This window comes from Cibotium barometz, chromosome 9 (genome assembly GCF_041138505.1).
Source record: "Cibotium barometz isolate CiBa-2024 chromosome 9, ASM4113850v1, whole genome shotgun sequence".
In the NCBI taxonomy this organism is placed as follows: domain Eukaryota; kingdom Viridiplantae; phylum Streptophyta; class Polypodiopsida; order Cyatheales; family Cibotiaceae; genus Cibotium; species Cibotium barometz.
The window spans coordinates 7753323-7767099 of record NC_141054.1 but is presented as its reverse complement, the minus strand read 5'-3'; the positions used below and the strand labels follow the sequence as shown (position 1 = coordinate 7767099).

Here is a 13777-nt window from a genome sequence, read left to right as displayed (position 1 = left end):
CATTCATTCACATCTATCTTATTCACATCCAATCTCATCACATCTATTCACATCACATCCCATCCATCCATTCATTCATTCACATCACATCACATCCATCCATTCATTCACATCTATTTGATTCACATGACATCTCATCACATCTATTCACATCACATCCCATCCATCCATTCATTCCCATCTATCTGATTCACATGACATCTCATCACATCTATTCACATCTATTCACATCACATCTCATCACATCTATTCACATCACATCCCATCCATCCATTCACTCAGGGACCGCTTCGTCGGCCCTCGCCCATCGTACCAAAAGCTCACCATTTTTCAACCATACCGAGGCTGGTCAAAGGCTTTGCTGCGTGAGCCGTCCTTTGAACACTCCCCGCCGCGAGTTGATAGCAACTGAACTTCTCTTAGAAAAACAAGGAGTATTTCTTGAATCAGTATCCCCAAAACTTATTAATCGGAATTTTGAATTTCATACGAGAATTCCTCGAATTCTATAACCTTGATCCACAGATCAATTCGAAGGGTTTCAAACTTAGTTCTAGATTTGGCGAGAGTTTTGAGTGTATTTTTCTAAACTGGTCACACCTTCTTTCCTCAAAACTGACGAAAGAGGTTGGTCTTGGTCATAGTCTGATTCAAGGTTCGAGTTGGATAAGATTTTTCCTGAACTATCTTTCTCAAAAAGTTTTGGTAATTCAGTTACTATTTGACTGAATTTCTTTCTTTGAATTTTCACTTAACTGATTTCTAAAATAGTCACGAATTCCAATGAGGAATAAATTAATCATTTATCTGAATATTTCTAGCTCGATAGATTTCTTGAATTTTCTTTTTACAATCCGTGTGAATATAAAACGATAGAAATTTCTCTCTTAGAGTATTTAATTACTCATTTATCAAATACTCATAGAATTTAAGAGAATTCTAATTTTGATATAAAATTTCTTTATGCATCTATTTATGCATAAAAATCAACTTCAATGGGGATAACACTTTTATTTAAAAAAAATCTTTTTATGCATAAAATTAATTTTAAAAGGAATAATACTTTTGGAATAAAAAGAATTTCTTTATGCATCTATTTATGCATAAAAATCAATTTTTATAAGAATAACGTTCTTATAATAAAAAAATTCCTTTATGTATCTTTCTATGCGTAAAAATCAAATTTAATAAGAATAACACTTTTATAATGAAAAAATTTCCTTTTTGCATCTTTCTATGCATAAAAATCAAATTTAACAAGAATAACACTTTTATAATAATAAAAATTCCTTTATGCATCTCTTTCTATGCACAAAAATCAAATTTAATAAGTATAACACTTTTATAATAAAAAAAATCTTTGATGCATCTTTCTATGCATAAAAATCAAATTTAATAAGAATAACTCTTTTGTAATTAAAAAAGTTCCTTTATGCATCTTTCTATGCATAAAAATCAAATTTAATAAGAATAACACTTTTACAATAAAAAAAAATTTATGCATCTTTCTATGCATAAAAATCAAATTTAATAAGAATAACACTTTTAATATAAAAAACTTCCTTTATGCATCTTTCTATGCATAAAAATCAAATTTAATAAGAATAACACTTTTATAATCAAAAAAGTTTCTTTATGCATCTTTCTATGCATAAAATTCAAATTTAATAAGAATAACACTTAAAGATTTCCTTTATGCATCTTTCTATGCATAAAAATCAAATTTAATAAGAATAACACTTTTATAATAAAATAATTCCTTTATGCATCTTTCTATGCATAAAAATCAAATTTAATAAGAATAACACTTTTGTAATAAAAAAAATTTCTTTTTGCATCTTTCTATGCATAGAAATCAATTTTTATAATTAATATCAGTGAAAATTTAATGTAGATGGCTCACGAGACTAATCCATCGGTTCTTCCAAAACCGAACTTGGAAAAACTTCACTCGCCTGGAAAGCACGGGCAATTCCTCTAGGATAAATTTACTCTAACGTAGTCAAGAGCCTTAACTAGCAGAATTGATCTGACCGAACCGGTAAGTCCCATAGTGAGATCAAGGAAAAGACTTGCACTTGGATCATAGAGACCAACGCTTTTTTCCTCATTGAGAGGCACTGCTGTTGATTATTTTCCATAGAACAATTTTTATCTGGGATTTACTTCATCTATCGTACCATAACAGAATTGAGTCTCATTTTAGGGTTCCACCCCATCCAGAGTCCCATGGGTTAGCCAACCGCCCAACCACTATAGTAATGGGATCCATTTAAGAATTTGGTTAGGTTTTGTCCCGGGTACCATTAGGAAAATTCTGGACTCAAAAGAGGGCTGTTTCAACAATAATATAATAATAGACACATAGATTGAGTGACATGTAATCTACAAACGAGATTCACCGGTGGTGGGACCTCTGTACAAACCCACCCAAAACGTGGAGAAACTCTTATCTTCATGAAATATTAAAAAAAACCATCACCTTGTCTTAAAATATTTAAAACCGTTTTTTTGTCAGAAACTAACACAATAAAAGAATGTTTTCCACATTCCTGTGTTAGACGTGGAGCACTAAAAAATTCTTTCCACCACCCCTAGAACTAATGAAGCTTGAATGCTTGGAATAGATAGATACACATTCTCCCGGTTATTCCCTCAACTTGGTTCCACTTTTGAATCTTGAAACATCTTTGGCGCCCAAAAAGAACACACCGTCCCTCATTTCATCCTCCCTCCTTGATCCACAAAAGCGGTTAGCCCAGTCATCCACTTTCTGCTACTTCTTCTTTCTCATACGTCTGTTATTCTATCATGGCACCCGAAAGTGGACTGAAACGAGCAAGGAGCAGTATCTCATCTGTTGTGTTGTATAACATAAAAGACGAGAACGAAGAATGGATTCCCCAAGTATACAGGAAGTACTCTTGGGTCACTATGCAGCCAGGAAAACAAGGCCACTACCGAGTGAAGGGAAAGGCATCTGAAGACTTGGCCAAACATTGGAAAGGAAGGATCCTTGACTTTAAGATGGCACCAGGAGGGAAAACTGTCAAAGAAGTGTTGATCCAGCATGTATTCATGCAAAAAGAGATCAACGTGGGACCATTGGAAGGACTTCCAAGACACAGACCACATTGTAAGTGCTTGTGTTTTGTATTTCAACGTTGCAAATAAGGTGATTGATATACATTTTTCTGCCTTGCACAGATTTGTACCCATCCAACCTTCAGGAGTGGGAGCCTGCACAATGCTTGACGGGGTTCTTGAATGTCGTACATGGTGAGGTGGGGGAACTTCAATATGAAGGTCGTGCACCAAGTGATCTTGCAAGAAGTAGAACATATTTCTATGACTCATTTTATACCTTGCCCACTCAATCGAGTCGACATGGAAAGTTGGAACGTATTCCGTTGCCCGCACTTGATAGTCCGGAGTGGCCATTGCTTGACACAGAAGTGATAGAGTCATACAGGACCAAAATGTTTAATGATATTAAATGTGCTATGAAGCCTAGCATTGGTGCAAGAAATGTGCACTTAAGTTTGTTTGTTCCAATTGCATGCTTTGTTCATTTATTTTCTGATTGTAAACAATTGAGAAAAACTAGAACAACTTTTGTGTGCAAAGATGTAGATGAAGTCTGGCTTGATCATTTGTTTGACAAAGGTTGGAGAGTGAAATCATCAAAGGGAGATGATTTGATCGAATGTCGATTGAACACCTCCGACGTTGCATTTCGGTGAGTGTTAAAACATTAAAATGTATTTTTGTGAAACAGTTACAACGCTTATTTGATTATACTCGGAAAATTATCCTAATGATATTTTGGAATCAGATACTATATTGCCAGGCAACATCTGTGCATGTCATTTACTTATAGAAGGTGGCGATGGATCAACAACAACTGGGAAAGCATGGACCAAGATACAAGAGATGGCAGCCACTCTTGCTTGATAGATATAGTTATGATTCGACAGGGTCACCCATCTTTGACATTGGAAGTGGAAGAGAATTGGACTCTCGAATATGTTAGGAAGGAATTAGAAGTAGCTATTCAGAATCCTCCAGATCAATTTTGCTTCAAGCTCGATGGTCGGAAGCTAAGTAAAAGAAGAGAGCATCAGATCATTTGTAAAGATGTTGCAGCCCCACATGAATTGGAGGCACTAGAAGATATATGATGTGACCATGTATACGGTGACAATGTATTTTCCATATGCAATAAACTTATCTATTCAGAACATTGCTTTTGTAATGCTTTATTATTTAAAACAATGTAATGAAGGCAAGAATTCCCCAATTGAATTTTTATGTACACAAAAAAAGGCTTAAAGTAAGAAAGCAAGCAGTGAAGGAACACAGTAGCAAATTTGATCCTCTGATTTTCAAATGATAAGTGTATTTACATTTGATGTTCTCCCTCCAATACATGTATAGCTGCATATTTACAAACGTACATTTGTTGGAAGAAGGAAAAAACTATTTATGGCTGGAACCCATAGGTATTGGCTTCAGGATGGAGCCAGGGCTCTTCTCCCAAGTATGGAGCCCATGTAAGAGGCTCAGGGGGGCCTATCCCCCCTCGTGGATTGGGCGGGATGAAGTCCACTGGCCCGTCTGGAGGCATAACTTCAGCGACCTCGATCAATTTCGCAATCGTTTCCTCCCTAAACGTTTGGACGTCTAGGTCCACGTAGCGAGACATTGATGGAAACTGCCATCACAATTCATCAAGGCATAAATAAGATCAACATGACAATATATAAGAAGATAAACAAGCGCACAAATGCGTATGGGAGCTGAAAATGCTTACATCCTCTGAAGGGAGCTGAAAAATGCTTCGTAGCAGCAACATTGCATTAAGTGCAACCCTCCACCCACAGCTGTAGCCATCTTCTTGTTTGGGGACACTAACCCTACGGATGGTCGATCGATCCAGGGTGTCGATGTCCATGCTGAGGCTCTCGTAAGCTGCCATTAGTTTCCTGACTCCACTGTAAACAGAGACCAATCATTATCCTGATCAATCCGGACTTCTAACTCAAACAATAATATGTATCTTAATGATTTTTACTTACAACAAAACATTTCCATGGACACCAGATGTCGAATTTGCAAGGTAAATGACATTTTCTTGCACGTCGACTAGTAGAAGACTCCAATGGGAACTGCACAATAGAATTCTATTAGTTTCAATCCAAAGGAAGCACTATATAACTCGTGTACGGTGATTCCTATAAACATCATGCGAGAGAGAGAGAGAGAGAGAGAGAGAGAGAGAGAGAGAGAGAGAGAGAGAGAGAGAGAGAGAGAGAGAGAGAGACAAACTCACTTTTCATGATATGCCAAAAAAAATACTCGGGCATCGTCCAGCTGGACCTCCCGAAACCAGTTCAGCACATCGAGGTACGGAACTGACTCTACTAGCAACAGTGTTGAGACCAGTGAATCAATCTGGAACACTCGTTGCTGTACATCCTCGGGCAATAGCGAAATAACAAAACTTCACAAGGAAACATATCAAGAGTGAGGCATCAACTTTAAGAGCCAAGAATGAAAAATTGTGGGAGGACAGAGAAAAGAGTATACCTTAAAACACATCTGAGCACTTTGTCGTTGACTTCAGTTTTGGGATCAAACAAAATGTTGATTTCTTCAGCATGAATCGAGAAATAACATCTATGCCCTCTAATATTAAAGGGTACATAGAACTCCGGCAACAAAAATTGCAGCGCCTCCCGATTCATGGCGTGGAGTGCGCGAACATTTTCCCTTTTTGTTTGCAATGCAAGCATTGCAGCTTGATGTTCCCTTTGAGCGCTTGTCATTAAATTTGCCCGAGTCTGATGCTCATGATCTGGACCTCCCTCGGTCACCTCTTCAATTCTCACTTTTTGTACAGGCCGGACATCCAAAATTTGTAACATTCGTTCATCAGTAAACGTAACTGGTCTAAGTGACTTATCGTATCTGAAACGAAGGGCTATTAGGCTGAAAAAATCCTTGTTCATTACTGTCACCCTGTGTGCGTGGGCAGCAAGAACGTAACTATCCAAAAAAAATTCGATCATCCAATCTTCTGTGGCCTCTTGCAAGCAAAACAAGGCCGATGCCTTCCACCTAAACAAAATTCCATTCTGCTCACAAATTCTCCTGGCAAGCCTCTGGAAAGGCAATCTAGGAATAGCAGCTGTCGGGTGCTTCATAAACTTTTTGATTTCTCGCAGGGCTGCCGAATGCTCTGCAAAACGCCTGAGTCTAGGCTGCGTTTTGGACAATCGGGAAGGACTGCTTGATTTTCTTGATCTTGAGGCTTTCAGAACGCCCATCTTCTTCCCAGTAGATGAGGGAGCTGCATTATCAATGGGTCTAGCTGTATGCCTTACACGAGCCATCTGAAAACGCAAGAAAAAGCAGAAAACTTTGCTATTCAGTAGTACACGATTAACAATTCACCATAAAGCGAGAGAGGGGGGCCAAGAAAGCAATATGCACTTCCTCGCGTTATGGTGAATCCATTCACCATAACGAGAGATGAAGGTCCACAGAAACACAATAATTTTTCTCGCATTATGGTGAATTCATTGACAACAATAAGAGGCGGATTATCGTGCATTCTTTGAGCTTCGATCTTGCGTTAAAGTGATTTGATTCACTATAACGCGAGACTAAGAGCCAGTCAAATCAAAACAATCCTCCTCGTGTTATAGTGAATCGATCTACTACAACGGGAGGAGGGTTCTCCCGAATCTCTTACCTTTCCGTCTTGCAGTTTGGTGAGTCGATTCACCATAACACATAGAGCAGTATTGAGATTCTAATGACTCGTCGTCTGCTTTACGGTGAATCGAATCACCATGACAGAGGGCAAACAGTCGAAGAGAAAACAACGGCAGGGGGCAAACAGTCGAAGGAAAAACAAAACAATCAAGTATTATACAAGAAACACAAAACAATCAAGTAATACACTTTCATCACATTCTATGAGTGGGAATGGATGGAGACTGTCGTGTAGGAGGTGATTTAATTGACACCAATAAGAGGTGGATTATCGTGAATCCTTTGCCCTTTGGTCATGCGTTATGGTGAATTCACCATAACGCGAGTCTAAGGGCCAGTCAATGCAAAACAATCCTCCTCGCATTATAGTGAATCGATTTTCGCGAATCTCTTACGTTTGCCTTCTGCCATGGTGATTCGATCCACCATAAGACATGGAGCTTATTGAGATTCTAATGGCCCGTCGTGTGCTTTAAGGTGAATCGAATCACCACGGCAGAAGGCAAACAGTCGAAGAATAAACAATGGCACAGGGCAAACAGTCGAAGAAAAAATAAAACAAACAAGCAATATACAAGAAACTTACAAAACAATCAAGTATTATACAAAAACTTACATTTCTTGCGTGTGAATGGATGGAGACTGTCGTGCAGGTGTTGGAAAGTCGGTTCAGTACTGTGGCGGTAGTCGGAAGTCAGCTGGAGGCAAGCAGGAGGACGGACAAGGCAAAATCAATAAGAGGACGAAAAGGTGGCGTGATTAACGGCTTTGATTAGTCTTTAGAGCGAACACACGTGCTGGCGGGCTGCCAGGGCGACTAGGCGGCGCTAACGTGTCGTATAGCATTAAAAAGGGCTTTGATTAAACTTTATAGCTTGTACACGTGCTAGGTACACGGCGGGATGCCACGTGGCATTCATGGAATGGCGGGTGAAAACGCGGCGCTGACGTGTCGCGTAGCATTAAAAACGGATTTTCTAGGATACTCATCTCATTTATTGCCTCTTTTGGAGTTCGTATTCTCATTTATCTCCCCACCAACAACGGCCTTTATCTCCATCAACGACTGACTATCTCCTCCAACCCTCCTTCATCAATCATCCTCCTGTATCCAACGTCAAAGACAAACCTCCAACCTCCTTCATCTCCATCTCCTGCGACGATTGTATACAATTCGTTTTCCTGGTATTTTTATCTCCTTTGTGCTTTTTTCTTCTTTTGTTATTTCGTTGTTTTGGTTTCAGTCGTGGAGAACTTCTTGCTTTGTCTTTTCATCGCGTTAAGGTGAATTGAAAACCTATGACTCCTCGCCTTATGGTGAATTGACTGCGAAGTAGAGTATTTTAATTCGTTTGACACCTCCTCTCTCAGTATGGGTACTGGAGAACTATCTTTATTTTTAATTCAACATAACGTTAGAGGCGTTGCACGTTAGAGGCGTTGCCAAAGGATGATAAAGTCGTCATATTGCGGTGAATCAATTCACCACAACGCGAGCGAAGGTCCCATAGGAAGTACAATACTCCTCCTCGCATTATGGTGAATCGATTCACCATAACGCGAGAAGAGGTCCTTGACTTAGCTGCAATTTTATTTGCGTTAGGGAAAATAGATTCACTACAACGCGAGGAGGAATACCTGGATTCCTCTGGCATCTCCTCTCGCGTTATGTTGAATCCATTTACATTTTCTTCTTTTGTTATTTCGTTGTTTTGGTTTCAGTCGAGGAGAACTACTTGCTTTGTCTTTTCATCGCGTTAAGGTGAATTGAAAACCTATGACTTCTCGCCTTATGGTGAATTGACTGCGAAGAAGAGTATTTTAATTCGTTTGACACCTCCTCTCTCAGTATGGGTACTGGAGAACTATCTTTATTTTTAATTCACCATAACGTTAGAGGCGTTGCCAAAGGATGATAAAGTCGTCATATTGCGGTGAATCAATTCACCACAACGCGAGCGAAGGTCCCATAGGAAGCACAATACTCCTCCTCGCATTATGGTGAATCGATTCACCATAATGCGAGAAGAGGTCCTTGACTAAGCTTCAATTTTATTTGCGTTAGGGAAAATAGATTCACTACAATGCGAGGAGGAATACCTGGATTCCTCTGGCATCTCCTCTCGCGTTATGTTGAATCCATTTACACCACACAGAGATTTGTTGTTTAAGATCGACTGTGTCTTGATTCATTGCCTGAACTAATATTTTCCATGTCTTTTCTACAGACTTGAATTCAGCCATGGCGCAAGTTCAAGTCGAATTTGATGTGGACGAAGAGATCAAAGAAACTCCTGCAACTCTATTATATGACTTCCTGTACAAATGTCGACATCATGATTTGCACCCTGCAATTTCGTTGATGTTCAATAGCGATTTTTCTCTGGAGGATACATTGTCTAGCCATCATGGATACTTCGAAGAGGCAAAGCAAGAGTTTGACGAGCTCACAAATGAAGAACCAATGATGATTGATGGGAAAAGTCACATTCATTTTAATCTCAAGGTTTCGCCGGAGAAGAAGCAGAGGTTAAACAGGGATTGGCACAAGGTGCCATGTGACAAGAAGAGAGCCTTGCTTTGCCCTTTTCACAAAAGAAAGTGCCGCTTGATGGAATACTCCTACGCCTTCTTATGCTTCTTGCACATGAACGTGCAATTAACAGATGAAGAATGTACAGAGCCGCTTGCAAAAATTGAAAGTGAAGACACGATTTCTCGTCAGGCAAGTCCCACCGTTGAGGATGCTGCTGAAGAGGAGGACACTCCTCATGTCATTGAGGAGTTCAATGTTGAAGAAGAGAGGAAGCTTAGTTCGGTGGTTGATATTGAGGCAGTTAGAGAACAAAACAGTGATGTAGGTCAGCTTGTGATTGAATCAGATGACTCCTCCCCCATTCCAACGCCATTACTCCCCTCCTACCAAGTAGGAGATTCAGAGTATATATTGCTGACAGACATACAACGTGTATTTAACTTAAGGGAGGATCATTGCATAGCTTTCATAGCCCAGAATCTGGAGGTCGATGACAATTTTGTAGATGATGATGGGATAGACAAGTACCTACTAGTGGATAGCCATGTGAAAGACACCGAGTTCCTTTCTGCTGCAGCAACACTAAATATGATCTATGCTGATGCCCTTAGATATGAAGGAAAAGATGCCACAGAGGAAGAGCTACAAGAAGCAAGGGACAGATTGAATATCACCAACATGGGAGGGTGTAGGGATGTGCCAAATAAGTCAGCGGAAAACGTTCCTAGTTCGAGCACTAATTTATGGCAAGACGCCTTGCTTGAAGCAGATGAGAACCAAGAGGTTAGTTTTTTTTTTTTGTGGATTTGGCTTTATCAACTTTGTCCTGAAATGTTTGGTGATGTTGTTTCTGGCTAATGCTCCTTTATTTTTTCAGTTGGAAATATATGAAGACACATTCCTCAAACGTGCTTCAGGCAAGCGTATGGCGGGATTGGGCCACGATTCGACACTAGGAACATATATACACCGCCTAAAATTCCCTCAAATTGTGATATTTCACGCTAGCTACTCCAAGGACAACGCCAGTTTTCCTCTGATGGCGATAAAGACTTTATCCAGGTATTTAGGTGGCTACCACGTAAGGCTGAATGCAAACAAGGCAATACTTCTGGAGCGGCAAGCAGCTGTTCAAATTTTTGGAGAGGGACCTGGAGTATATTCGTTAAGATGTAAATATTATTTAACATATGCTGCTTACGGGTTGGCATGTGGAATCACAGATCCCAATCTGTTGAGTGATTGCGGGAAGAAGCATCTTCTTAGAACAGCAAGACCAATGGTCCCTCTTGTGCCATTAATAGAGGATGAAGAAGATGATGCAGAAACGTCAACAAAAAAGGCTCGGCTGGGGGAAGTCTCTGTTCCAGATTAACAAATTTAGATTGTTCCAGTTGCTAAGAAGTTTCGTCATATTTCTCAATACTCTTCTTGTTTACCATTGCAAACTATGAAATGTATATATATTGGAAACATTTATATGGGACATAGATGAAAGCTCTTGTTCTTTTAAAATCTTTCACAGTTACATCATTGTTTTACAATATATATTTCAATGATCAATTTTCTTCCACACTCTGCCCTGTCTTTGTCGTTGTCTTAGCCATTCAGCATGATTCTGCTTTCCCTGTGAGGAGACATATATTGAACGTCTCCGTTCAGCCTGAACCTTTCTTATTGCACATGACACAGCTGATTCAGCATGTTTGATCTTCACACGAGCCCTCACTTGAATCCGCCTATACCACCACTGACATATTTGCTTCATGGGATTACTTTTCTTTATTCCTCCTCCATGTTGAGTGGCCCTTTGATAGGCACAACATGCTTGCCAATGAGATCTTTCCATGCCTTGGGTAGACCAAATCCCAAGGCTTCCAAACTCTTCCGCAAAAAAGGTTCCATGTGCATGCAAAATGTGCTACAAATGCTCAACAACAACAAGACATTTAGTATCGTACAATATTTTTTGAACAACAAAAAATACTCAAAGCTGTAGGTTTTCAAGTAATAACCATGTATTGTGTCAAGTTTGTCGCACCCCATGCCTTTTCATAGCTAGTGTAGAACTCTGTCACAACTGCCTCAAATTTCTCAACATCCCCATCTTCAAACCTTGCTTTTTGCAACAAAGGTGCTAGGCGATCAAGTGCCAACCACGCTTTGGCCTTTGCCACCCTTGCTTGTCCTGAAGAGCCTCGGTCAGGTACAGCTGCATGAAGCTTCCTCCACACCTCAAAATCTGTACCCAGATGACCTCTCTGGGTATGATTAGATAAGAACTTTCTGGCTTTTGCACCTCCAAAACATGGTTTGCTAGGAACATTTCCGGTCTTCCCTGATCTTCTCAAGTCCTTCTCAATCTTCACTTGACCACAATGTAAACCTGCATCTGAAAGCACTTGCTCTATTTTTTTAATAGTTCTTTCACTCTCTACTGCTGGTTTCATATTCCATGAAAATTCGATGTACATGTAGACTAGTTTCTCAATTATTCTAACCAGCGCATGCAAAACACAAATATGAACTCTGATCAAAGGGATAGGAAGAATTGGATCCCAAGTAGGATCCACTCCTGGAGCATCACGATTTGGGGGTTCACGCCTATTACTGATTGCATTTGGGCATTTCCATTCTCTCTCTTTTCCTCCTTTGGAGACACCTCGTTCGGTCATACAATACAGGCAAGGATACTTGGCCATTGCTCCTTGGGAAATACCAAACATGCATTTCAAGGTTTTAAGATCTGCAGCCAGGTGCCATTCAACCTCATATTCACCATATCCTTCTACATAAAGCTTTTCGCCATTCGACTGCTGCTGCTGGATAGTGGAAGGAAGCTCAGTCTGGTTGAAGTACCACTTCAGAATTTCATGGGTCTCTGTTGGAACCTGTTAACAACAACTGTTAGATTGTCTACAACATCATAACAAGAGGATAGCAACATAATATTCTTTATTTAAAAATGGATAGCACGTCACCTCAAATGCAGCCAGCCACCAAATCTCATTTTCGGATTGTACACTAAAGTGCTTCTCATCAGCATTACTGATACTTGCATCCAAAGCTCTATTCATTAAAGTAATGCTAACCCTTTCCAGCTTCTGTCCTTTGATCACCTCACTCTCATCAAGTTTCAAAACAAATTTCAGCCTTCCATTGCACTCATGTACACTGATGTCATAAAATTTCACCATAGCCATTTGTAATTTCCGAACATCCATGATGAAATTGTTGAACTCTGTAAGCTCTATAATTTTCTGTTCCCCGCTCTTTTTAGTCACTGTCAATGTGCTAGACACGTGACAAGGCTCTCCAACAAGTTCGACCATTCCCAAGTTGAGAATATTTCGAGCTTTGTTTACGTGAAATGGTTTTGGAATGGGAATTACTGTCTTTTTTCCAAGCTTGCAATTGAAACCCTCTTTTACTTTATTAAACAACATCCTGTAAGACTTTGTGCTTATACCAGCCATGTCACATATACCTTGTGCATCTACAGGCGTGAATGCTTCACTCACCTCTTGCAAGGATTGCTTTGCTATGTCTGATCGAAGTCTTGTAAACTTAGGATGTTGTATTGCTGACTCCACGATGTCTTTTGTCAGAACTTTGCCAAATATATCAGAACCTTGCTCTTTTGGACCCACAACATCTGTGACCATCCTGAAGCAACAACGATAGCTATTTCAGTCCACCATTCATCTAACTATACCACCCCCACACCCAATCCCCCATCTCCAAGAAAGGAACTAAAGATGAAAATGAAAGTGAGTGCTCAAAGAAATTTAAGCTCAAAGAAATTATAGATCCCAATACCTGCAAGCTTTTACACGACGCTTCCATTGGCCACCTCCAACATTGAGTTCTTCCAATGGTTTGATCTTTCTCTTGCGTAATCGAGCACCTAATGGCGTGTCTTTCAAATATTGCAATTTTCTGTTGAACTTTTCAAGTTGTTTTCGAAGGTGTGCATTCTCACTCTCCAATGTGAAATTGTTGATTTCTCGAACTGCCAAAATTTCATTCTTCTCCTTTATAGTGTCCTGCATCTTACAAATAGTCTGCTGCAAATGATCAAACTCTTTTTGTAACCCAGCACAAACTTTTGCCTTGTCCTCGTTTGAAGCTTGCAAAGCTGTTGTGATCGATGCCAAGTAAAAATTCGCACCTTCAAGCATTTTTATCCTGGCATCTCTATCACTCAAATGTCTTTCAAAGATACTTTGACATTGGCCAAACAGTCTTTTGCAATACCCAAGCAATCCATTTTCACCCTCACACACAAACTTGAAGAAACTTGTCAACCCAAAGAATGATGGAGATTGAGAGGAGGTTGGATCTGGTGGGTAAATACTACCATCCAACCAAAGGTCCATATTTTTCTTTCCTTCATTTCGAAGCTCAGTAATGCGGGCTTCGCATGCTGGCCTAGACCAATTTCTCTTACAGCAGCAGGGA

At 39.7% G+C, this 13777-nt stretch overlaps 1 protein-coding gene across 1 annotated transcript in view; it reads right to left on the bottom strand.

The window, feature by feature from the left end:
* The window catches only part of LOC147635217 (uncharacterized), a 50959-nt gene extending 38440 nt beyond the window's left edge, over positions 1-12519 (bottom strand). The window contains exons 1-2 of the mRNA XM_086803257.1: positions 12298-12519; positions 11904-12207 (exon numbers count right to left, since the gene is read on the bottom strand). Of these exons, the coding sequence (XP_086659383.1) occupies positions 11904-12207; positions 12298-12519 (526 nt within the window). The remainder of the gene's footprint in view (positions 1-11903; positions 12208-12297) is intronic.
* Positions 12520-13777: the final 1258 nt, after the last annotated feature.